This window comes from Prionailurus bengalensis, chromosome D2, assembly GCF_016509475.1.
Source record: "Prionailurus bengalensis isolate Pbe53 chromosome D2, Fcat_Pben_1.1_paternal_pri, whole genome shotgun sequence".
NCBI classification, from domain to species: domain Eukaryota; kingdom Metazoa; phylum Chordata; class Mammalia; order Carnivora; family Felidae; genus Prionailurus; species Prionailurus bengalensis.
This window is the reverse complement of record NC_057351.1, coordinates 28,880,140-28,906,851: the sequence shown is the minus strand read 5'-3', so window position 1 is coordinate 28,906,851 and position 26,712 is coordinate 28,880,140. Positions and strand designations below refer to the sequence as shown.

The window sequence follows — 26,712 nt, the reverse complement described above, 5'->3', positions numbered from 1 at the left end:
GGCAACTCTATAGAAACAGAAAGTAGATCCATGGTTGCCTAGAGCTGTGGCAGAGGCAAGTGTTGGTTGAAAAAAGGAGTGGCTGTTTTTGGGTATGAGTTTGTTTTTGTTTTTGTTTTTGTGGCAGGGGGTGATGAAATGTTCTAAAACTGTGGCAATGATTGTAAAATTCTGTAAATAATCTAAAGGCGACTGAACTGTACACTTCAAATAGGTTCATTGTGTGGTATGTGAATTATATTTCAATACAGTTGTAATTTTTCAGTAGTTCTGAATTTCTGCTGTCCAATTGCATTCAATCCTTTCAGATCAACCCTGTGAGACACCCTTTTAATAGCATAGGAATTTTTTACCATTAATGATTGTAACTTCAAAAAGCAATAGGTAAATATAAAAATGAAATCTCCAGAAAACAGGAACTCACAGAAATCATGGAGAATGATAGATGAATACCCCCACTGGGAATAACATACGTGCATCATAAAATAAATCACTGATCTCTTCTTATGAAATAATAACACTGAGAAAATCCTGGCCCCCCTCCAGGATTCTGTTGTCTGCCCTCAGCCAGCTCAACCACTCTGTGCTTCATCTATGAAAAATGCACACTGTTGCTCACTGAGTCCTATTTGTGTTATCTCTGATCTTTCCTTTTTGGTTCTATAGTATCTCATCCATTTTTTATGCCACTTGGGGGTACCTTTTCTTTACTCCTCTTCCACATGGTTTTACAATTTTTTTAAGGACAGACTCCTCCCTTTACTCCAACACCTAAAAACAAAACAAAACAAAACAAAACAAAACAAAACACAGAACAGCATCTACATACCCTAGAGAGCCTCAATTCAACAAGGTAAAAAGGGGTGGTTCAGTTGAATACCTTGTGTGAGGATGGATATAAGAATACTCTTATTGCTCTATTAATCATTAGATTCCTGGAGGCACCTCTTTACTAGGCAATATTAAAGCTTTCAATTGACTGGATATCCCCTTTAGGAAGTCTCTTGCTTTACCTCCCAAGGTGAGTTCCAAAGGAGGGCCTTACCTCACACAAACTGCAGTGGAGTTCCATGGGCTAAGGAGGGTTCCCCCAGGGCTCCCGGCCCTTCACTTCACTTATTGAGGGCAGGGCAAGCTTCTGTGGCTTTCCCTTCCTGGGCTTGCCCATTCTGCTAATTTTAGGCTGCTTCCTCATGCGGCTGCCATGGGTATCAGAGCATGTGGCTCCCCTTGGAGAAGCTATTTTCTTCTATGAGCCTCACTTGTTTGTTTCCAACTTCTCTCCCTTCTTCTCCACCTTTCCACCTCTGTGAAGTTGAGCTATTTCATAGTAATAAATAAGACATCTTTCAGAATTATGCTTACTTTAATCTGAATTTATTTCTGAATCCAAGGGAACGAGGAAAACTTTTTTATATTGGATTAATTGTACCTTCCAGTAGCCAGATACGAAATCCTTTTTATACAAAAAATATTTCCTGAGTTTTTACTGTGGATAAGATGTTGCATTAGGGATGGGTGAAACAGGTGAAGGGGATTAAGAGTACATTCACTTTGGGGCACCTGGGTGGCTCAGTCCATTAAGCATCCAAATTCGGCTTAAGTCATGATCCTGTGGTTTGTGGGTTTGAACCCCATGTCGGGCTCTGTGCTGACAGCTCAGAGCCTGGAGCCTGCTTCAGATTCTGTGTCTCCCTCTCTCTCTGCCCCTCCCCCTCTCATGCTCTGTCTCTCTCAAAAATCAACTTTAAAAAAATGTATTAAAAAAAAGGGTACGCTTACCTTGATGAGCATGGAGTAATGTATAGAACTATTGAGTCACATCTGAAACTAATATAACACTGTATACTGTACTGGAATTAAAAATTTTTAAATGTAATTATTAAAAAAAGAGGTTGCCCTAGATCATAGAGATACAATAATAAGCCAAAGCAGATGTGTATTTCACTAATGTAATCTTGATAACAGAGACTTATCAAACTTCTACTGTATTCTGTGCTGTTAAGGCCTAGGAATACAAAAATTGATAAGATAGAGTCCCTGTCTTCAAAGAACTTACAAGATATTTCAATACACATAAAGATTCAAAGAGGCAGGGCTTATAAATTCCTGTTGAGACTTGTTTTGATGCAATCAATGGTTTCACTCATTCAGTTAATCAGTAAAACTGGACTTCAGATTATTCTATGAATATACTACTCTACTAGGCACTGGAAGAAATATAAACAAAGTACAATGCAGGTCCCTCCCTTAGAAAGATTATAATCTAAACAAGGAACAACTGCTCAATTAACAAATATTTAATGGATATTTATTATATACATATTCTATCTTCTCCACTGAGGGTTTCTTAAATATCTTTCTTCCCTGGAGACACAGTTTTGAAAGATTTTGTACAACAACATTTTTGTAACAATTTATTTCTCATATTTTATTATTCAAAGATAAAAATTATGCCAATTAGAGCTTCTGACAAATATGAAACAATTTATATTCATTTATTCTTCAGAATACAAGGATGAAAAGATCCAAGTTCCTGACCTTGTGAGCTAGCAGTCTAGTGAGGGAGAAGGCAGGCAATTGATAATGCTGTTAAGTGGCAAGTTCTATAACACAGGATGGCATCAGAGAGGATGGGGTTCTCCCAACTGTCACAGACAGGGCAAGTCTTCAAAAGGAAAGTACTGCTTGAGCTGAGTCTTGAAAAATGTTAATATCACTAGGTTAAAGAAATAACATGAAAATGTGGGATGGTATGAGAAAGAACTTATTTATTTTGAGAGAGAGAGAGAGAGAGAGCGAGCAGGAGTGGGGCAGAGAGAGAGAGAAAGGGAGAGATAGAGAGAATCCCAAGCAGGGACGTGGGGCTTGAACTCACGAACCTCGAGATCACGACCTGAGCTGAAATCGAGTTGGACGCTTAACTGCCTGAGCCACCAGGCACCCCTAAGAGAGAATTTTTCAGAGCTCGTAAAATAAAGATAAGGTATGATTTGGAGGATGTGGTTGGTATGAGGTTGCAGAGGAGGTTAAGATTATATAAGATGTTAAATACCTAGATGATAAAAAATTTTAAGGAGATATGATCAAATCTGCATTTTAGAAATACCATGCCAGTGGTTGTGTGGATGGGCCAAAGAGCCCACAGTCTATGGCAGAAGTCCAAGTCTAGGTTGGACAGTTGGAACTGAGGTGCTGGTAGGAGGGATGAAAGTTTAAATAATTATGGCCACAAGGCAACTATGTCTTCGTATTTATTGGTATAATCAGACAAATTGCATATTAACATAAAGAATATAAACATGCAAGTGTAGTAGACAAGATGGATATGCTAAGCAGTATCTCAAGGCTCTCCTTTATACCCCACAAAACATTTTGCTATTCTATGGAGCCAGAAGGGTTGAAGAACCTGGAGAAGTCAATTCTAGGTGGTCAAAACACATATCATGACTATTAGTATAACAACATATCTGAATACATTCAAGTTGGCAAGATGTTTTGAGGTAACAGAGGTGTTAATTAATCTTATTGTGGTAATCATTTCACAATACACATGTGTATCAAATCATCACATTGTACACCTTAAACTTACACAATGTTATATGCCAATTCTATTTTAATAACACTGGAAAAAAGATTTTTATTCAGTTTGAACAGAAGAAGACTGAACATATCTATTATTTATTCACATTTGTGGATAGTTCACCCTGTAGTTTTATGATCTGGGTATGTCTTCTATGTGAACTTTAAGCTCCCCAATACTTGGAAAGAGGTCCTTAGCACCCTGGTAAGTAAAAATAGGTTACAAAGCTCCAAGATCCATTAAATAAACTTACATTGACCTCTGTGAGTGTACAATATACTTTGGAGTAGGGAAGAATATCAGAATAATGTTTGATAAAATGTTAGCCACGTGTATCTCCTAAGGTGGTATTTCTGATGATTATTCTTTGTACCTTGTTTGAATTATTAACAATAAGCATTAATATTTTAAAATAAACCTATTTTATGAGAATTTTTCATACTAAACAAATTTAAATTATAAACAGAAGAGTTTTTAGGTTAAATAAAATAAACCATCTTACCCAGTCTATTTGTAACTAAGTTAGAGAAGGATGGTAAAATATTTCACCCTTACCATAGATTAATTTAGTGTGCAAGTAGATTCTCTGATGATGCAGTACCTTAAATTTTGTTATTTTTTTAGAGAGAGAGTGGGGGAAAGGAGCTGAGGGAGAGAGAGAGAATCTTAAGCAGGCTCCACACTCAGTGTGGTGCCTGACACAGGGCTTGATCTCCATGACCCTGGGATCATAACCTGAGCTCAAATCAAGAGTCAGATGCTTAACTGACTGAGCTACCCAGGAGCCCCATTAAATTTTAAAAAAGATGTTTTCCACATTAAGAACAATTTTAACATTCACCATTCCACAGGATTTCTATTTTATTGTCAACACTATCAGAACTTGAGAATGGGAGCAGTTTGAAACTGAACAGATGAGGTTGTTATTTGCTAAAAGTGAACAGCACACAACACTTCAACTTTTAATATCCATGTGTTTACAAAGGGTAGTTTCTTTCTTTTTTTAAAAGTAAAACAGCAGCTTGAACTGCATGACATTCTTCTTGGACAAACATTTCTGTCATTTTAATGTGGTTAAACTGTATTTAGGCAATGTGGAGGTGGCAACTATAATTTGTCTTCTAGGAACACTCTGTCCTTCCTTGTCACTACTGCTCAACTGTTCCTTCAGGCTGTAAGATCTTACATTGAGACTATAATAATAACATTTTCAAACCGTAATGAAAATCTGTCCATAAAAATGTCTGTTTTATTTATTTCTGATCCCAGCTATGACAATCTTTTTATTTTTCCAAAGAGAAAGCATGAGTAGCACTACACATTTTTAAAAAAATTTGCAGTCAATAAGTATAAAAATTACAGTACGTTGAAGGCAACCATCAGTTGGTTCTAGAGTATACGAGTTGTATGTGTGTGTTGAGAGGGAGTTTATCTATGTATCTATCTATCTTTGTTTTTTTGAGAGGGAGTTTAAAAAGCTTTTTCCATCTCCTTAATTTTGCAGTCCTCTGTGCTGCCTTCAGAAGATTTCTAATGCTTAATTAAGAATCTGAAATATGTTATCAGTTCCCCTTATAAAAAGTGAAAATCGATTAAGATACATAGCAAGGCTGTTTCTTTTATACCATTACTTTGAAAGTTATTAATAAAAGATTAAATAGATGAAGATAATGATGCGGTAGCTAATTTCTGTTCAAAGAAGTAGTACTGTTAATTTGACAAAGACCTGTAGGTATAATTAATTTTAGTTCTGATCCTGTTTGAGGGCAGTAAGACATGTCACTTAAAAATATATACTTATAAAAAATATATATGCATAGTTATGTATATATGTATGTATCCATACGTGTATGTGTATGTATATATATCTATATATATATAATCTTGCCCTTTGACTTGATGGTTATATTAATGATTTAGGTGGTGTGGGACCTAGGACAAGGAACAAAATAAAGCAAATTTTCAAGATTTCATATTTCTAACAGCTAAATTAGAACTTTCCATCCTCCAATATCTTTATAACAGTCTCTGAAATCAGTAGCAACAAAATAATTCTATTTGCTACCCAAAAGTTTGACTGTTAAGCTGAGTTGAGATTCTTCTCTTTATTGCTACTTTTTTTTTTTTTTTTTTGAGAGACAGAGTGCAAGCAGGGGAGGGCAAAGAGACAGGGAGACATAGAATTGGAAGCAGGCTCTAGGCTCTGAGCTGTCAGTAGAGAGCCTGGCATGGGGCTCAAACCCATGAATTGTGATATCATGACCTGAGCCAAAGTCAGACGCCTAAGTGAAGGAGACACACAGGTGCCCCAGTAGTTTTTTTTTTTTTAAAGAAAACACAGACTTAAAAAATTCATATAAGTATAGATCCCATACTTCATATTATATTGCTTTGGTAGTGTTCATTATTAATTGGACTGAGAGAATCCTCATCTCATGATTGCTGTGGGATAAAATTAATTTTAAAGCATATAGTTTATCACACAGTTAAGATTTTGTTTAACAGTTTTTATTCTTTGCTGTCACAGACACATAAAATAAAACCCCAGGGTGTTTTGAGCACTTTCTCTGTTTAGAAAGTGTGGTAACTGGAGCACTTACACTGTAATTTCAAAGGCATGGACACATCCCCACATACTGGTCAAGGACCACATTACATGTGATTTTTTCAGGCTTATGCCTATTTGAATGTCAGCTGAATTCCTGTAATTGGGGGATGGGAAGCAAACACAAATTATAGGGAGTTACAAAAAGAAAGCATTTAAAAATGTTTCAGATATTCATAATATGAACATTACTATCATTTGACACTGCAACACTGTGAAAGAAATTAAAGAATTGGATGCCTCAGTGGCTCAGTCAGCTAAGCATCCGATTTCGGCTTGAGTCATGACCTCACAGTTCATGAGTTCGAGCCCCGCGTCGGGCTCTGTGCTGACAGCTCAGAGCCTGGAGCCTGCTTCAGATTCTGTGTCTCCTTCTCTCTCTGCCCTTCCCCCACTCATGCTCTGTCTCTCTGAAAAATAAATAAACATTGAAAAAAAAAAAAAAAGAAATTCAAGCCAGAATGTACATTTGGAGAAGGAAAGGATGTTAGCATAATTGTGAGGACAGTTGAGAAAGATTCTATAATAAATATTCAAAATTATTCTTTATGTTATAGATTAAATGGCATATATCATTACATATATTATCAATTAAATTGTTTTGCTTGCATGTATTAAAAAGGAAGGCCAAATTTTCTTCTGTGATTTCTCATTTATGTGGCAGAAGAGAGTTTTTCTATCTCACTCACTTTGGGCTAGGCCAATAAACACCTAGGATAACAGAAGGACTTTTTTTTTTTTTTAAGTTTATTTATTTATTTTGAGGAGAGGAGGGGCAGAGAGAGGAGGAGAAAGAGAATCCCAAGTAGGCTCCACTTTGTCAGGGCAGAGCCTAATGTGGGGCTCGATTCCACGAACTGTGAGATCATGACCTGAGCTGAGATCAAGAGTTGGGTGCTTAACCAACAGAGACACCCAGGTGCCCCAACAGAAGGACTTTTTACAATGCAATTCAAAAGAAAAAAAAAAACTGTTATGGGATGAATTATGTTCCCCCAAATTCATATGCTGAAGTCCTAACCCCCAGTACCTCAGAATATGACTATATTTGGAGATACGGCTTAAAGAAGTAATTAAAGTAAACTGAGGTTAAGTGGGTGAGCCCCAACCCAATATGACCAGTGTCTTTATAAGGAGACTAAGACACAGAGAACACACGGACCAAGGAATGTGATCACCCAGGGAGAAGGGGGCAATATGCAAACCAAGGAGACAGGCCTTTCAGAAGTAACCAAACCTGCCAACACCTTGATGTCTAACTTCTAGCCTCCAAAATTTAGAGAAAATAATTTTCTGTTGTTTATGCCACCAGTCTGTGATATTTTGTTATGGCAACCCTACGAAATGAATACAGAAACACACTCTTGGTTTTTCAAACTTAAGGTCAGAACACTTAATTTCTCCTAGTTAAAGTGTGTCTTCCCTCTTCGCTCACCAGTCATTCTCATTTGTAAATGTCCTCAAGTCAGAAAACTACCAGTGAGCAGCCCACCATTCCTCCCATTCTGTGATCCCCTACAAACCATCCATCACAACCCTGTTAGTCCTATCTCCAAAGTATGTTTTGAAACTGTCTTTTTCACTTTATCTCCATCACAACTACCTTAGTCCCCACCACTATTATCTCTCATTTGGATTATTGCAAAAGCCTCCTAAATAACTTCCTCCATTTTACCCTCCTCTACTTCAGCAATCCTGTCCAGTCCAGCAGCAAAGGAATCTTTTTAACACTTATAATTGATGCCCCCTCTCCTGCCTTAAACCCTTAGTGCAGTAACTGCACTAAAACTCTTTAATATGACCTACTTGATCTAGCCTCTGACTGCTTATCACCAAACACCTAGCTGGGTTCCTGAGCTCCATCTACACCAATTTTTATTCAATTTCTGGAAAATGCCAAGTTCTTTCCTGCCTCAAGGGCTCCACTTTGCTCCTCTCTTCACAAGGCTTGATCCTTCTCTGTTTTCACATTTACTTATTTATTTAAATTTATTTTTGGAAGGGGGGGGGAGAGGGAGAGAGAGAGAGAGAGAGAGAGAGAGAGAGAGAGAGAGAGAGAGAGAATCTCAAGCAGGCTCTGTGCTGAGTGTTCTGTCAGTGTGGAGCCCGACTTAGGGCTTGATCTCACGAACCATGAGATCACGACCTGAGCCAAAACCAAGAGTCAGACACTTAACGAACTGAGCCATCCAGGCACTTGTTTTCAGTTTAAAAAGTTTTTTTTAAATGTTTTATTTTATATTTGAGAGAGAGAAAGAGAGAGAGAGAGCACAAGCAGGGGAAGGGCAGAGAGATGGAGACAGAATCTGAAGCAGGCTCCAGGTTCTGAGCTGTCAGCACAGAGCCCGACAAGGAACTCGAACTCACGAACTGTGAGATCATGACCTGAGATGAAGTCAGACACTTAATCTACTGAGCCACCCAGGAGCCTCCTGTTTTCAGTTTTAATAGCAACTCCTCCACTGAGACCTTCATTGTCTATTCTATTTCAATGGCTTACTCTATTCTCCATTTCTACTTCTTGTTTCTTTCCTTAGTATTTATTACAGTTTGAAATACTTTCATTTGGTGCCTAACTTTTTTGTTTGTTTTGAGAGATGGGGGGTAGGAGCAGAGGGAGAGGAAGAGGGAGTGAGGGAGGGAGAGGGGGAGAGAGAGAAAGAGTGAGAATCTTAAGCACACTCCACACCTAGTGTGGAGCTGGATGTGGGGCTCAATCTCATGATCTTGGGATCGTGACCTGAGCCAAAATCAAGAATTGGATGCTTAACTAACTGGGCCAAGCAGGTACCCTGACCTAATTGTTTTTTTGTTAAGATTTTTTTTTAATGTTTATTTTTGAGAGAAAGAGAGAGAGCGCGCAGGGAAGAGGCAGAGAGAACAGGACCCAGAGAACCTTAAGTGGGCTTTGTGCTGACAGCAGAAAGCCCGATGCAGGGCTTGAACTCATGAACCATGAGATCATGACCTGAGCTGAAGTAGGATGCTTAACCGACTGAGTTACCCAGGCGCCCCTAATTGTATGTATGTATGTATGTGTATATATATAATATATATATGTATGCATATATACATATATATACACATAGTTATATACATATATATAGTATATATATAGTATAGTACATATATATATATAGTATATATAGTATATATATATAGTATATAACTATATATATAACTAGAAGTGGGAAGGCAGCACAGAGTAGGTATTCAGTAAAGATCTGTTGAAGAATTGTACAGAAGATTTGGCTGCCTTGTTTACATTTCAGGCTGGAGCCATAATGATAGATCAAAGACCAAGGAGAAGAGATAACTATTGAGCCTATAAGACAGGGGATGAAAGGGCAGAACTCTCCAGAAGAAGGGATTCCACCGAGGGACTCAAGTAAACGTGGGCATACAACTACTTGATTGAAGACTCTAAACTTGGAATGCAGGAGGGGGTAAAATGACTGGAGGAGGCTTTTCCAGTTTTCCACTCAAGGCAGAATCAATCTATGACTTGGTGGTTATTGGTGACAAATTCTTTCAATGTTAACAATAAAAAGAGTAATCTTGCCACACATTCCATTTCTCCAATTGTGAAACTTAGGTTGTTTTTAATTTCTATTAGAAATCACATTACACTAAAAATCTTTGTTCATAATTCTATTTGCTGCCTCTTTGTTTTTATCTATCTCTCCTATTAGAATTTAGTAGGTGCTAAATAAAGATTTGTTGAATGCATCTTGTATGTCCTTAGGCCAGCGTCCAGGAGTGAAATAATTCAGGTAAATAGTGCAATGTCTCATAACAAATATTGTTAACTTTTGTTGAGTGAAATTTATTGGCTTTTTAAAAAAAATTTTATTAAATTTTTAAAAAATATTTATTTATTTTAGAGAGAGAGACAGAGTGTGAACGAGGGAGAGGCAGAGAGAGAGGGAGATACAGAATCGGAAGCAAACTCTGGGCTCCAAGCTGTCAGCACAGAGCCCGATGCAGGGCTGGAACCCATGAACCATGAGAGCATGACCTGAGCTGAAGTTGGATGCTTAACTGACTGAGCCACCCAGGCACCCCAAAATTTACTGGCTTGTGAAACATTATCGCCAAATTTATTTACAAAAAGGCTGTGATAATTTACAATGCTGCCAGCACCATTAATTAATTAATTCAATACATTTTTTTGAGTATATGCTATAGGCCAGGAACTGTTCAAGATATTTGGAATACAGCACTGAGTAAAACAGACAACACCCCTGCCTTACAAAGCCCCTGTAGTTTTCATTATAGTGGAGAAGACAGAAGTTATATATCTATCTATTTAATATAGCTGACTTCTGAACAATGCAGGGGTTAGGGATGCTGATCATCAGCAGAGTTGAAAATCTGTGTATAACTTTGACTCCTCTGAAGCTTCATTACTAATAGTCTGCTATTGACCTGAAGCCTTACCAATAATATCAACAGCTGATTAACATATATTTTGTATGTTATAGGTATTATATATTGTATTCTTACCAAAAGGTAAGCTAGAAAAAAGAAAATGCTATTTAAAAAGTCATAAAGAAAATACATTTATGGCATTTTACTATAAAAAATTCATATAAGTGGACCCATGCAGTTCAAACCTGTGTTGTTCAAGGTAAGCTGTATATTAGATTGTACACAACTGGTTATCTATTAAAAAAATTTTTTTTTTAATGTTTATTTTTGAGAGAGACAGAGACAGAGTGTGAGTGGGGGAGGGGCAGAGAGAAAGAGAGACTGAATCTTAAGCAGGCTCCAGCTCTGAGCAAGCTGTCAGCACAGAGCCTGATGCAGGGCTCGAACTCACAAACTGCAAGATCATGACCTGAGCCGAAGTCGGACACTTAACCGACTGAGCCACCCAGGAGCCCCAGTTATCGATTTTAAAATTTATCTGTATATGACATGTAATAATATGTACTATAATAAATATAATATTATACTTTTATATATTATGCAATAAAATATCAGGTAGTGATAACAGAAATGAAATAAAGCAGAAAAAGATTCTAGAGAGTGGTGGGGGTAGTATTATGGATAGGGTGGTGAAGGAAGAGTGGAGAGGTGATGAGTAGAGACGTGAATGAAGGAGGTGAGGTGAGTTCCAGCAAAAGCAGTATTGCTGGATGGAAAGTAGCAAGGGATAGCCTGGGACATAACAAATACCCTTTTAGTGGTCTCTCAACAGTCTGAGCATTATTATTTAAAAAAGAAATTTTTTTTTTTACATTTATTTATTTATGAGAGACAGAGTGAGACAAAGTGAGAGTGGTGGAAAGGGCAGAGAGAGAGGGAGACACAGGATCAGAAACAGGCTCCAGGCTCCAAGCTGTCAGCCCAGAGCCGACGCGGGGCTGGACGCGGGGCTGACTGAGCCACCCAGGTGCCCCGCATTATAATTTTTTTTAATGAAAAGAACAGATAAAAAGTATTTTACTTTCTTTCTAAATTAAAATTATATCATTACTGGTGAGAGGAAATGCTTTCTCAAATGTTGTTTTACACCTTGTAGTTCAGGACAGACAATATTAGTAATAATAAAAGCTAATATTTTGGGGGCCCCTGGATGGCTAGTCGGTTAAACATCCAACTTTGGCTCAGGTCATGATCTCCAGTTCGTGGATTTGAGCCCCTGTCAGGCTCTGTGATGACAGCTCAGAGCCTGGAACCTGCTTTGGATTCTGTGTGTGTGTCTCTCTCTCTGCCCCTCCCTGCTTGGGCTCTGTCTTCCTCTCTCTCAAAAATAAACACTAAAAAAATTTTTTTTAAAAAGCTAGTATTGGGGCGCCTGGGTGGCTCGTCGGTTAAGCGTCCAACTTCGGCTCAGGTCATGATCTCAGTCTGTGGGTTCGAGCCCTGCATCGGGCTCTGTGCTGACAGCTCAGAGCCTGAAGCCTGCTTCCGATTCTGTGTCTCCCTCTCTCTCTGGCCCTCCCCTGCTCATGTTCTGTCTCTCTCTGTCGCAAAAATAAATAAAAACATTAAAAAAAAATTTTTTTTTAAATTAAGTAAATAAATAAAAAGCTAGTATTTTCAAAACACTTGCCAGGTACAAGGCACAGTACATGTTATCTTATTAAATCCTCACAACAACCCAGTGAGATATGATTAATATTCCTGATCTATAAAAATTGTGACTGAGAAGTAATTTTCTGTAAAACAGACCATTAATAAATGTCTGGAGGTGTCTTTGGGAGGATAGAAGGATAGAAGTATGAGATGGCCTGTAGCTTCAGGCTATGAATCCAGAGAAACCAGCACTACAGGCCATACTCATTGATCTAATGCTTTTATACAACAAATTTACATTATCCCAATAACTCTCTGAACCTATACTTGTCTTACCTTAAAGATAATCACACGTTCTTTTCTAAGATCTTGCACCACAGTTTCAAAGATTTATAAGATTAAAACAAACATCTAGAAATGTTCTTTCCACTTTCTAACAAGCAAGACCTAGCTTTAAAAATATTCCATACAGAGATGCATCCATGTGGCAGAGATAGCTGTCTACCAATTCATGCTTTCTCTTCCATGGTTTACAGAAGTACCTGGGAACTTGGACAGGTATTGTTTCCCAGTCTCCTTGCATCTAGGTGTGTAGTTCTTGCAAATGTTGGTGCAGAAGTGGTACGTGGCACCTCCCCGACAAGCGTTTTAAGAGGCTCTCTGTGCCTCCATCTCTCACTGTTCCTGGAAAATCAGTTTCATCAGTCATTAGGAACACTCATTTGGACTGTTAAAAGATAAAATATACTTCAATTATGCTATGCCACTCAAATTTTACTGTTTATTTGTTGCAGTGTCAAGTACATATCTTAAAGATCCCAGATCCCATAACTTCCCCTTTAATGATATACTGAGACATCAAGTCCTTAAGGTTAAAAGACAACAAAAGTCCTAAAAGGGCAAAGGAGAATAATAAAATAAGAATAGAGTATGTTTTGTTAGTATCCCCACCTCTCCCAATATTGAAATTATGTTTGTTTGAGTATCTTGTCATTTTTATACTTGTTTCTATAACATACTATGTTGGGTTGAACTGGATCCTCCAAAGAGATATGGTTAAATCCTAAATTCCAGTATCTGAAAATGTGACCTTATCTGGAAAGAGGGTCTTTGCAGATGTAATCCAGTTTAAAATAGGTCATAATGGATCAGGGTGGGCCTTAACCCAATGAATGGTGTCCTTATAAGAGGGAAATTTGGACACAGACACACCAGGAAGAACACCATGGTGTTGGCAGAGATGGAGATGGACATTAGAGTGATGCATCTATAAACCAAGAAATACCAAGGATTGTCAGCAACCCCGAGAAGCTAAAAATGTACGGAAAACATTCTCCTTTGAGACCTCAAGGGAGAACTAATCCTGCTGCCACACTAATTTCTAACTTCTGGGCTCTGTAACTGTGAGACAATAAATTTGTTGTTTCAAGCCATCCAATTGATATTTTATTGTGGCAGCCCTAAGAAAATAACGCACATACACATTCTAGCACAGGCATTTCCTAATCTAAAATAGATTATTTCAATGACATAAAGAAATGTGGCTTATTGTGGAATTCTTCCTGAGTTCTCAACATTCACGCCAAACTCACAGGTCTAGCAAAGTCCAACAAAATTTCAAGAGTGCCTTGTTTCAAGTTTTCCTCCTTTTTAAGAGGTTGTTATGAAGACTGCCCTAGGAAAGCCAGACTTCGTTTGTATGAAGCAGCGACTCTCGTCACATGCACTGCTGAATTTTCTCTGAATGGAAGCCCTTCTCTGTAAGTTTATCTTTCAGGGAGAGCGCAGAAAAGTGCAGCCATCACTTCACTAGGAGACCGAACTGGTGTTGCTGATATTTAATGCCAGTAGGTTCAGTCATAGCTGCGAACATACCTGGCATCCTCAGACTAACTAGCTCCGGTTTAGGGTAAGGGTAAAATAAAAGGCTTCACCCGCCTTTATATTTGTATAGGTGATGTTTATCGGTTACTTTAAATTCTCCTTGGAAAAAAGGTAGAATGAAATAATAGACTGGAACCTAGGGGCAGAAAGACAACCAAACCAACAAAGGAAGAGATTTTCTTCACTAAAAGGCCCTTCTGAGCGCAGAAGCGCTCTTACAAGACACTCCAATCACCCCAACACGCCTTCGCAAACTCCCAACTTCTGTATTTGGCATTTTCCTCTTAAAGCAACGCAAAACAGCACACTGCGCAAGCGCCAGGGTCGAGGTGCCCTGGGAGGATTCCAGCGCAGGCGCGCGGGCCGGGAAGTGTGAGGGCTCGCGCGCGTGCTCCATGGCTCACTTCCGGCCTGCCCCTCCCCTCCCCCCTCCCCGCGAGCTACCTTCCCCCTCTCCCTTCTCCTCCCCAGTCTCTTCCCCAACTCTCCCCACCCCCTCGCGCTCTCCGCCCCGCTTGCCTCCTGTCCTTCCCCGCCCGCTCCATCCGGGTCGCTGACGGCTGTCTCTGAACTGGACAGCGGTGGCTGCTGCTTTTCTCTGAGGTACCCGGTAAAGTTTCACAGGAGCTGGGGAAGAGAGCAGCGGACAGTACCGACGCCGGAGGAGCTCTGGTGTTCGCAGCCGCTGGCTGAAGGAGGAGGGTCCAGGAGCTGGAGACCTGCCTTAGCTGCCGCGATTGCCTCGCTTTCTGGGGTGGCGCCGCCCCCCGTCGCCCTGGGCTTCCCCTGCCTTGAGGGGCTGGGTGAGTCGTTGCCCCGGTGGATTCGGGGGCGTGTGACGGCGTTAGGGAGGGGGCTGGCTGGGCTGGGCGGATACAGGCCGGCCTGGCGCTGGCTGCTTTCTCAGCGCTTCCTTAGGGTGGGGGGCGGGGGACGAGGACTGTGTCGGTGCTCTCTGGCCGGGGGGTTGGAATGTCGCACCTCCCTGGGCTAGGGCCTCCCTCGGACTGAGGGCCGCCCAAGTGCGGAGCCTCGTCGGCTGGCCTCTGCGGCTGCTGCGAGCGGGAGATTGCCGTAGTTGAATGGTCGGCCCGCGGGGTTGGGTGTGTGCAGTCGATTTCGCTCTCCTGGTTCCCATGAGCTGAGGCTGAGTGCCTGTTCAGGGAATGATGGGAGTAAAGTGCTTCTCATTTCCCTACCTGTTGCTGGCGAGAGGACGCCTTTTCCATTCCTTCTGCCTTTTTTAAAGAAAAGGATGGTTAAACCTTGTGCGCTGAATTTGGAGGTATTTTTCTGTCCTCTATTCTTAAAAAAAAAAAAATACGGTTAGACAATGCAGAACTCTCGGGAACCATCGAGTTCCGATGTCCCAAAAGAATGAAATCAAACTTCTCTGAATGGATAGGTCATGGAATGGACAGCTTTGGCAATTGCTAGCCCGAACGTAGGAAAGTTGGGTTTTGAAACTTCTCAGGTTCTGTGTAAGGAATGTGGGTGACAACAACGGGAATAGGCTGACTTCCTGTAATTGTGTGATTTAGTAACGCGATGTGTTTAAAAATCTGTGTGGGTTTAGATGAAGTGGGCTCTTTGATATCCGTGTCTTTTCCAGTGTACTGGAAAGTTCTACAGATTTCGCCACCAGACTATCAATGTCCCAGCCCCCATTTCTGTTCTTGAAAAATCTTCAGTGCTAGGGTTATTTGCAATTCCCCACCCCCCCCACCCCCCCCATTTTCAAATACTTGTCTCAGAGGTATATACATAGATACAGATTTCCCCGGGGAAATATTTTTCAATCAGGATTACCACTTATAATAGAAAATGTTGAATTTGGGAGACCATCTTTATACTTAAACTGCATATTTTCTTTTGTATGTGGTTATGTGCGTGGATTTAGTTTTAAATTTAAGTAAGTGATGAGGTCACAAGCGATTGTTTTAAGATTGAGGTTTGACGGGAGAGAACCATACTTTTCTGGAAGGCCTATTATTTCAGTTATTAGATCATTTAAATACTGGGGGATTTAAAGTTTACATCATTGGTTTTATTTTGATTACAAGTAAGAACTTAAGTTGTCTGTTGATGTAGAGGTAGGTATTAAAAGGTTTTTTGAGGGAGATTGAAAGGTTTTATGTTTGTGTAACTGGCAAAAATTTTCACTATATATACTTGATTTTGCCGGTTTTATTTCTTGCTCAGGATAAAATTATTTAAAGTGAAGCTAAAATGAATTTCATTAAGGTACTTAATATTTTTGTTAGTCTATCACAAGGTAGCAAAAAGTCAAAACTAGTCCACATGTTTTAAATTTTGCAAAGAATCATGGAGAGTAAACCATTTTCTGCAAATGTTAATGTATGACATATTTTTAAAAATACAACTGATTGGTTTTTGAAACTGGATAGTCCTTAATGTAGCATATTATAAAATAGATTCCATGTTTACTATATAGTGATTATTGTAGCCTAGCACTTTAAAGAGCAATTAAACATGTTTCCTTTGAAGTCATATTAACTTTTTTTGTATTTCCTCAGACATAGGGATACCTCCAACTTTCCAGTGTTTCAGAGGAAATTTTATATTGAAACTGGAAGACCAAAAGAATTACAAACATGTTGTGCTGGGGAAATGCATCTTTTGGACAGCTAGGGTTAGGTGGAATTGATGAAGAAATTGTACTAGAGCCCAGAAAAAGTGACTTTTTTATAAATAAAAAGGTCCGAGATGTGGGATGTGGACTCAGACATACTGTATTTGTTCTGGATGATGGAACAGTGTACACGTGTGGATGTAATGATCTAGGACAGCTAGGTCATGAAAAATCCAGAAAGAAACCAGGTAAGTTGAAAAATTTTTTGTTTACTATTTCTAATAATTGTATCTTGTAAGCTTGAAATGTCAAATAATTTCTCTAGTCCTAAACCCATATTTTTTTAATCAAGCTTTAAAAGCAAACTAGGAGTTAAATATATCCTTTACATTTGCATGCTTCTGAGTACTTAATTATTTTGTGGTTTCTGTTTTTTTAAACTATTGTTGTGAACCCTTATTGTATGAAGCTTTGGTTTCAGAACATAATTATGGTGATATAAAACAGTTGAGAAAACCAGCATGCAGTGTGGATACGCTTTTTCTTTAGTATAGAATATATAGGTATAGAGCATATATAGAATGTAGGTCCTGTTTAATAAGTACTATTCAGCCACCTTGGCAGATTTTAATTGCATAATTTACTGTGTTGTTTTCTATACATCAGAGAAAAATAAATAAGATGGAAGCTTGCCTGACATACATCCTAGTTTTTCTATTGTTGTCCCTACTCTAGTATTTTAAATACATAATTTTATTTGGCTTAGTTTGAAATATGTTTTATTCCTCTAATCTCCTACTTTGAGGTAGTAGTATCAGCTATTAAAAGTTTTGTGACTATAATATGTCCTGATTTTGTAGGAGTCATATAAGCCAAATGTAAAATAATTTTTAGTGTAATGAGAATTTTTGAGGAATTTGGTCACATCTCACATTTTCTTTTCCTAAATATACGTACGTATTTTAAAATAAGGTATTACCACACTTGGAATTATTGTTGTGTGAATTTTGCTCTCAATTTTGATCAGTCTATACACTGAAAACTATGGAAAGCTTATGAAAGAAATTGAAGAAGACTCCATTATGATTACAAAAAGTTAATTCTTAAGATGGTAAATTCAGATAAGATAGACCATAGCAGTACTGATTTACAGATTCTTCTTTAACTTCAACAATAATGGCACTTAAGCATTTTCTATGGCAATTATTCTTCTTTACCACTTCATTATTTAAGTGATTGCTATTGTTAGTCTACTTTTGAGAGGTTAATGTAGGTGTAAAATAGTAAGATATTAAATATTAAGGCATGTTATTCATCTTTCATGTCATCTCACCACCATGCCAAACCTCACCTTTCTAACTTGTAAATACTGTATAGTTTTCATCCTTTCTTTGTTGGTAGGGTCTTAATCTTTTTCTTTGTGGCTTAATTTGTAATTTAAGTCTTTTGGATGAATGGTAGTAATCCTTAACACAGTAGGTTTAATTATTGCAGAACTCTAAAGGTAAAGTGGCAGCTGTCTTGTATTCGACCTCACTAAGAATATTTTCTGGAATCTTATCAGAATTTCATATCTTAGGTTTTGAGGTTGTCATGTGTAGACATGAATGGTAATTTATTGTTATGTACTTGTTATCACTGCTTCAGAGGCAGATGTATTCTTTACCTTTTTTGTTTAGCTTGGAATGCTGCCTCAAGTTGAGATTTTCATGGTTTTGGGGCTGTTGCTTTTCTTATACTTAACATGCTCCACAGAAATAATTGAATATATTTCTGTATTGCTTTAGGAATTTCTGAGAGGTTGTAGGGCAGATAAAAAGTGCAAAGCCAGCACATAGAAATTGCCAATATAGTTACTGAAGTTTATTAAAGTTTAAAGTTTTTAAATGTTATTAAGCATCTGCTTTGTGTCCAGGGCAAGGGTAGACCCTTTGCAGTAGTAGTATGTGTCTTTAATAGCTTTTAACTCTGTAGGTAAGATTCTGGGAAACTTAACTAGCCAGAAGAGGTTTTTTTTGTGGTCATGTTGACATTGTGATGATTACATTGTGACATTTATATCACTGTATTGATTCATCTTGAAAGCATTATTTGGTAATATAAAATTGGGAGGGTGGGTTTAACCTAATTTACATTACCTATTTAGGATTGCCTCATTGTCCAGGGTACATTCATGGAATATAAAAATGAAAGGCATGAACTTTGTCTTTGAAAAATTTAGAGGCTGGGCTGGGAATTAAGGCATACATAAAATGAAATAGCTGGAGAGAATTGAAAGTTGACATGATATGATATATACCTTGAAACTAGGAAATTTAATTGATGGGAAATGTCATTGTGGGATAAATGAAATATTTCTGGAAGAAAACGAAGTCTTAATTTTAATTCAACCATTGATCACATAACTAGGCAGAAAATAATTCTGGAGCTCAAGTAGTTTAGTTTTATAGGAGAGGATCCTTATCTTGAGAAAAGCTTTTTACTAGAAGTGTCCAGATTCAGTGATTCATTGATGTATATCTGGGTTACAGAAGTAGGAGAAAGTAAAAGTTCAAAAGGAGGTAGTTACTCTTATAGGGACTTTTCTTTTAAGCTTAGTTTTGATTTATGGTGTTTGAGTAGAAACTGTTAATGTTTTTTAACTAAAATTATTTCCCTTGGGAATAATTCTTTAATAGATTTGAATGTACTCCTTGCCCAACTTTTTTTTTTTTTTTTTTTTAAATTTGTGAGTTTGAGGACTGAATTAAAAGGTAAGGAGTTCTTATTTAATTGGTTTTAAAGTTTTTGGTAATTGAGTGAGTCTGATTGAATTTCTGGAACCACATAATAAAATTCACTTTGTCAGAGCTTTAAACTGACAGAAAGAAAGCAAACAGAAAGGAGGGAGCTAGGAATTGTTTGCTTGTAGAGACTGGCTTATAAATAAGCATACTAAATATTCTGTAATATATGTGAAAGAGAAACAGGTGGCTTCATTAAGGGTAAGCTATTCTTGAGAGTTATCATAACCTACCAAGGACTCAGCGTTATAGTGTAGTAAATAGATTTGACCTGTGGCCTGTTGGGAGAGGTTTCCATTCTGAAAATTTTAGGAACCACATCTGAAGGGTTCACTGATATCCTTTATTATACCAAGAGTATAGATTGTGTCCATGTTCATTTTCGTCCTCTTGTATATGTATATCCCTTGGTATCACTACTAGCGCTGATTATTTCCAGAGAAGTGAACATCTATTTCACTTTCATGTGTATATTTTTCCTTCATAAGAATTTTTTAAAACCTATTTTTTTTAATAGCTATTTGCTCTTAATTCATAGGTAACAGGTAAATATATTTGATCTTTAAAAGGCTAGACCAGTCCATCTAAATAGTTTTATTTATATTTCCTTCCAAATTCACTTCTGAAGATTTTAAGATAAAGTATAGGAAGTGTACTTTTCTTAACAAGATCATTTATTCACTGTATATTCAATCATAGGTATTATTTGGTAACCATGGTCCTAATGTTTTGCACATCTATTTCCATTTGTTTCATGTTAGAAACAGTACTATATATTATACGATCATAAATTTGTAAATAATGTGATGTAGTTTTTTTAAAAATTACTGTTTTGATAGCTTTTCGAGGTTTACAGAGTTCTTTTAGTTAGATTATCTCATTTAATCCTCATAATGATCTTGTATGGTATCTAGGGCAGGTGTTATGGTCCTCATTTGTAAAATAAAGTAACTAAAGTAAAATGAGATTAAGAGACTAACGAGTAGTAGGCTAGCAAATGTTAAGGGACCATGCTAAATCATGTGGTTTTACCTTTATCCCACGAAGGTTTTCCCTGCCATATTTAGAAGATAAAAGAATATTAACCTGGGAGGAAACTAGTTTCCATCAGTATTTTAATGTAATTCTGAGAGTTAAAAAAAAAAAAAACCTTAAAAATTTTCTTTTATAAGTTGTACAGTGAAGATACCATGTTTTATTATCTCCTCCCTTCCCATATATAAATTCAGAAATAAGCCATTTTAGGCACTGTGTAAGAAGGTTGAGAGTTCTGTTTTCAAGATACAATATTGTGCCAACACAAACTAAAAATTCACATATATGTATTTTTTTCTGAACTGAAGACTAACTTGATTAGCAAAGTCAGCAACAGATAAAGTTTTGAATAGTATGATAAAATATGTTGTAGCCTATGCTCAACTCTTCTACAGAAGATGTAAAAATCATGAGCATCGATTCTGTTTATTGTATCTCAAAATGGTGATTTCTGCTGTTGAGTCAGTCCAGTGAAAGCATTTTGGTCACATAGCAGTAATTACTTGCTTGCCCTTTTGCTTCTTCATTTTTCTCACTTGCTCTTTCTGTTCATAAAACATAAATCTATAAGTGAACTACTTAAAATATAGTTGAAATTTTAAAAGTAACATAGGAAAATGTATAAATATGTGAAATAAAATTATTCACAAGAGCAGATTATAAATACCAAATTATCCCACATATTATTGAACCAAAGCATATAATACCAGAGAAGCTTATTATGTTTTATAACTCCTACTTTTCATGATACCTTCTAAGGATGAGAAAGATGTGGATGATTTGAAGACTTGAAAAAAAGTAATTATTTGGGTCAGGAATGGAGGCTTGCTTTGGACACTTTACTTTGAGGAAGGTTAGTGCCCAAGAACACAGTGTCAAGGGTAGGGAAAAAAAAAATCATAATGCAAACAGATGACTACTGTTAGAGAGATGTATAATAATACTTTACTTTGTGTAGGACCCTACATCTGAGGAATATCAAGAGCATTACACAATAACTCATGGTTCCTTTCAAAATGCTTGTGACACAATTTGCAAGAATTATCCTCATCTTAGGGGATAAATTTACGGAGAAATGGCAGCACAAGTTGGTAAGTAACTTGTCAAAACAGCAGGTGACTGGTGAACATCTATAAATTGAATCTGAAAAATTAAGTCTACCAGTCTCCTACCTTATTCACTAAATTGTTCTTATGTTTAGAATTATTTACAATAATATCTTCTATTTGAGGCAGATCAAATACTAATTTGTTTCTTTGCCATTTTATTTGATGGCCTTTTGAAATAAATCATTATTTTACCAAGATACTTGCATTGTGATACCACTTTGGTACTTCATTATAACCTTGTGTGGTATGAATAATAATATTTGAACAAACTACTGTGGTAACCCAGTCTTTTCTCTTTCTTCTTTTATATATCTCATTCTATATCCCTTTGTTGTCTAATGCTATGCTGTGCTATCCAAGATCCATAGTGACTGCCAGGTGGGATTGATTTGGTGTCAACATTGGAACTTGGATTAGTTATATTGTATTAAGTCTGCCATGTATCTCTAAGTAGGATGCATTGGTTTGGTGAATGCTTTATTAAAACTTTTAACCCTGGAGAAGGCAATAATAGAAGTAGATGCCTAATCTGAGCAGTCTAACAAATAGAGGCTTCTTTAAAGGATTTAGAACTGATTTTTTTTTTTTTCTTTATTTTTGGTATGCTGGTGTTTTTACTTGATTGGGAGTGAACCATTTACTTTCCTTGAAAAGACAGGAGTATGGTAGATTTCAGTTTCGTGGTTTGAGCAGGAATCCTTGTAGCAGGTGAAATCTTAAGTGGTCTAGTTTCCATCATCTCTTTAGTAAGTATTCTTAGGGTTCTGTGTTCCCAGTGTCATAAAAATGTGTAGTACTATTAAAGCTCATTTCTCACAGATACCATATGTATTTTTATAATTGCTTTGAAGAAATAAATCTCACTTCATAGATACTTACAAGTGTCTTCCTAGGCTAGAAAGCGTATCAAGTACCTGGGTATGTATCATACCCATATTAAAGAATAATCTTTAATCAGGTAACTATTAAAGAAAATCTAATAAGGAACATGTATTCATATGTTGTTGCAAGGGCTTTTTGTGGTAGGATTGTGTTAGTGAGTAGAAAAGTGGGAAATGTTAGTGAAGAAACCATACTGAAGAGCCCATGATTTATCTCCTTTTAGCTTCTGTGGGTTCTTTTCATGCTGATGGAATTAAGGCAATAATTATTTACTAAGATATATAATCATCTTAATGAATTGTGATAGTTACTTTACATGGAAGAAAAACCTATGCTGTATATAAATGTATTCAATTGGAGTTATTGTTATTAAAAAGGGAATTTTCGGGGCACCTGGGTGACTCAGTTGGTTAAGTGTCTGACTCTCGATTTCAGCTCAGGTCCGTGATCTCATGGGCGTGAGTTCAAGCCCCTTATCGGGTTCCACACTATGCATGGAGCCTGCTTAAGATTCATATTCATTCTCTCTCTCTCTCTCCCTCTGCCCCTCTACTTCTCCCCCTCCCCCTCCTTTCCCGTCCCTCTCCCTCCCCCTCTTCCTCCCCTTCTGCCCCCTGCCCCTTTCCAGCTCATTCTCTCTCAATGTTAGGGAAGTTTCTTGAATATTGGTGGCTCAGTCTTTAAACCATAATATTTAATTTGCATGTAATTATTTTTTCTTCAGTTCTAGGATGGCAGAAATTTAGTTTAGCTTTTCTTCACCTTAAAGAAAATGTTCTAGGGTTCTTTAATAATGTGTTTTTCACATAATTTTGAAAGATCGTAATTATTTCTTTATTAATATTTAAGCTTAGTTACATTTTATTCCTTTGCTAGGTGTCCTCCTATTCTGAAATAACACATTTTTAGTGTATAGTTTTTTCTAATTATAAAAGTATTTCATATTCTTGGTAGAGAATTTGAAAAATACAGGAAAGTAAAAATCAACTATAATACCATCATGCATAGGTAAATACTATGGTCATTTAACACTTCTTCTATACTCATATGTTTGTGATTGCAGACTGGAAGTATATTCTTATATCTCAATTTTTTTCAGTAACAATTGAATAATAAGTATCTCCCCATGTTTCACAATATTGTTTAGTGATATTGTTAATGATAATTTAACACTTCATCATTTAAATGTAGCAAAATTTGTGTTCTCCTATTTTTTGGAGATACATAATATATATGATATATATAATAAAATATATATGAATAATATATATATCAGTTTAGTCTTTATTTGCATCTCTGTTAATTTCTTTAGGAAAAAGAACATCTTTAATTTTAGCAAATCTAGAATAAAACAATAACCAATTTATTTTTAAAAATTTAAGTAAGCTTAGTTGTGCCTCAACCTACAAAATTGATAAGCTTAGAAGATATTTGTTAATGAAAGTTTTAAGAATGTATTCATTTGACAAGCTTTTGAATATAATTGATGAATATTATTTAAAGATCTAGAAAGGAAGATAAAACAAGTGCAGAAATAAGTAGAAATGCATCTAATGTGCTAAGTGTTATAAAAGGCATAAACAGAACACTGTGTACAGAGGAATAGTGTAGCCATTTGGAATGGAATGGATTGTAGGTGACTTTTTATAGGGAAGATAGCATATGACCTGGAAGGATATAAGTATTTAAAGGAGGAAAGAATGAAGAGGCTTTATAGGTAGCTTAGCTCAAATGGAAATAGACAAATGGGAGACCTATTAAGGGAATTGTAGTCCAGTTAACTAAAATGTCTGAGAATAGAGAGCAAGAAAGTTAGAAGGTAAAATTGAGGTCAGGTTATAGAATTAATCAAGTTAGGGTTTTAATTGGGTGTGTATTCACTGATTGATTGTAATGAGAATTATCAGGTTTTTATAAAGGAGGGGAGAGAATTTGGAGGTAATCAGTTAGGCTATAAGGGTGCCCCCTTTAAAACAACAAGGGAGAGGTGCTTGAGTGGCTCAGTGGGTTAAGTGTCCAACTTCAGCTCAGGTCTTGATCTCACAGTTCCTTGTGTTTGAGCCCTGTTTTGGGCTTTCTGCTGTCAGCACAGAGCCTGCTCCCGATCCTCTGTCCTCTTCTCTCTCTCTGCCCCTTTTCTGCTTGAGTGCTCTCTCTCTCAAAAATAAATAAACATTAGGAAAAAAGCAGCAAGGGAGCAGTTAGATCAAAGAGAAATTAGGGAAGCGGAAAGAATGGATAGGCTGTGGTAACCAAATAGAAGTGAACAGTAAGGGTAAAGAGCAGAGCCAGGTGTGATCCTAGGTTGAATCAGTAATTAATATAAGTAGGGAAGCCAGGAAGGGGAGGAATGTTAATTGTTTTGTTTCAGCAGCGGAGAAAATATTTGGTGAAGTGAATTTTGTTTTGAATTTGGTAACTGTATTCAGTGATAAGTGAGAAATTCAGTATTACAAGTGGGGAGAAAGATCAATGCTAAAGGAATGAGATGTTTTATTTCCTCTTCAAAGTAGGCTAACATTCCAACTATATATTTCTCGCCGATTCCAGCCTATCAAGTAATTAACAGTCTGTGAACAATAATTTTGTCTTTTTGGGAGACTGAAGTACCTGGTGATGTAACACCTTTGTAAAATTAAACTTTTTATTGCCAGGGACCATTTGAATTTTATTAATTGGTTAATTTACCTATTTTTGCTTAACTGTCACAAACCTATTAATTATGCCTGACTTTATGACTTCCTTCCAGGTTTTACTGGAAACAAAGTTTTTGAAATCACAAGATGCAATCACATAGAAGTTGCTTTTGATTCCACTAATTGATGAAATAATTGTGACTATAAATTGTAAATGTGCTGGCATTTAGGCAAGAGTCCCTAAGAAATGTGTCCTCTGAGATGATGCTGTTTGTTGCTTCTGTGAAAGGGAAATGGGAATGGGACAGGAACAGTCTAAGGCTAAAAGAGAAGCAGAATTAGGAGCATCTGAAAACAATTGGAGCAAAGTTTAGCTGCTTTACCTGTGAGTTATTTGAAGGCTTTGTTTTGTTTTGTTTTGTTTTGTTTTAGAATGGCAGGACAAAACTCAAGTAGAGCTTAGATTGCTTCCCATAATTGGTCCCAAGTATTTATCACTTAGCAAATGTATACTTTGTGATTTCTGATTCAGGGATTGCTTACCTATAGATTGCGTAAGTAGGCTTTCTAACAGAAATGGACTTCATGGACCTACACTTATCTTCTGGAGAGTAATTAGGTAAAAGCCTGACAGGTTGGTGTTACCTCTGTCTGAACATAGGTCTATTTCTGCACTGAGTTGAGGAATTGAGTAAGTCTCTGCAACTGGAAATGTGGAGGGAAGGGAATACTTTAGAAGTTGGTATGATAATGTAAAGGGAGAAGAAAGATACAAACCTCATTACTGGAGAGAAATTTAATGAGAAGTATTATTTGGAATATATTTAGATATGGAATATTGATGTTTAAAAATAATAACGGTAACTACCATTATGTGCCAGGCACTGTGTTACATCCTTTATATGTTATCCCAGAATCCTAAAACCACCCTGCCAGGTACATATTAGCACAGTCTTGCTGTTGAGGGTAAATAAAACTTCAAGACGCTAAATAACTTGCCCAAAGTCAAAATTAAAATGCAATGAAAATAAGAACCAATTAGATGTCAATAATGGAAGAAAAGACACCATTTATAATAGCAAGAGAAAGATAAAATGACCCAGGAATAACCTAAGAAATGTGCAAGACTACTGAAGAAGACTTGAAAGCATTTCTAAGGGATGCAAAAATTATAAGCAAATGGAAACCACATTTGTAGGTAGGAATATTCAACCTAAGCAAATCTGTCAGTTTTCTATAAAATTAGTCAATTTAAGGTGATCGTAATAAAAATACCAAGTGTTTTTTGTTTGGGGGGGGCAGGGAGGAGAGCTAAATAAATGGATTCTCTTGGTCTTATGGAAAAAATAAAGCAGCTCAGGAAAACTGAAAAATAAGAACAGAAATATGTAACTAGATAATAACATTTTATTTTTAAAGTCTTAATAGTTAAAACTGCCTCACAAGTACGTATCAAACCACGAAAACAATATAAAGCCCAGACATAGACCCAAATCACCTCAAATGAAATGGGGAAAAAATTCAAGTGGGACTATTCAGTAAATAATCTTGGAATAAGTAGGAACATCATCTAGGGAA

The 26,712-nt window shown here is 37.0% G+C and overlaps 2 protein-coding genes across 9 annotated transcripts in view; one reads left to right on the top strand and one right to left on the bottom strand.

Moving 5' to 3' along the window:
- The window catches only part of MYPN (myopalladin), a 106,245-nt gene extending 105,090 nt beyond the window's left edge, over positions 1-1,155 (bottom strand). Inside the window, exon 1 of the mRNA XM_043596466.1 lies at positions 1,046-1,155. The gene's annotated coding sequence lies outside the window, so the exon portion shown is untranslated. The remainder of the gene's footprint in view (positions 1-1,045) is intronic.
- A 13,630-nt stretch (positions 1,156-14,785) lies between these two features.
- Positions 14,786-26,712, top strand: part of HERC4 (HECT and RLD domain containing E3 ubiquitin protein ligase 4) — a 139,909-nt gene continuing 127,982 nt past the window's right edge. For 5 of the 8 annotated variants that reach the window (XM_043596458.1, XM_043596457.1, XM_043596456.1 and 2 more), the window contains exons 1-2: positions 14,786-14,899; positions 16,634-16,937. In XM_043596458.1, the coding sequence (XP_043452393.1) occupies positions 16,712-16,937 (226 nt within the window). In that variant the 5' untranslated portion in view covers positions 14,786-14,899; positions 16,634-16,711. Of the gene's footprint in view, positions 14,900-14,963; positions 15,382-16,633; positions 16,938-21,472; positions 21,599-26,712 lie in introns of those variants that run through there. The other 3 variants (XM_043596459.1, XM_043596455.1, XM_043596460.1) reach the window with 3 other exon arrangements.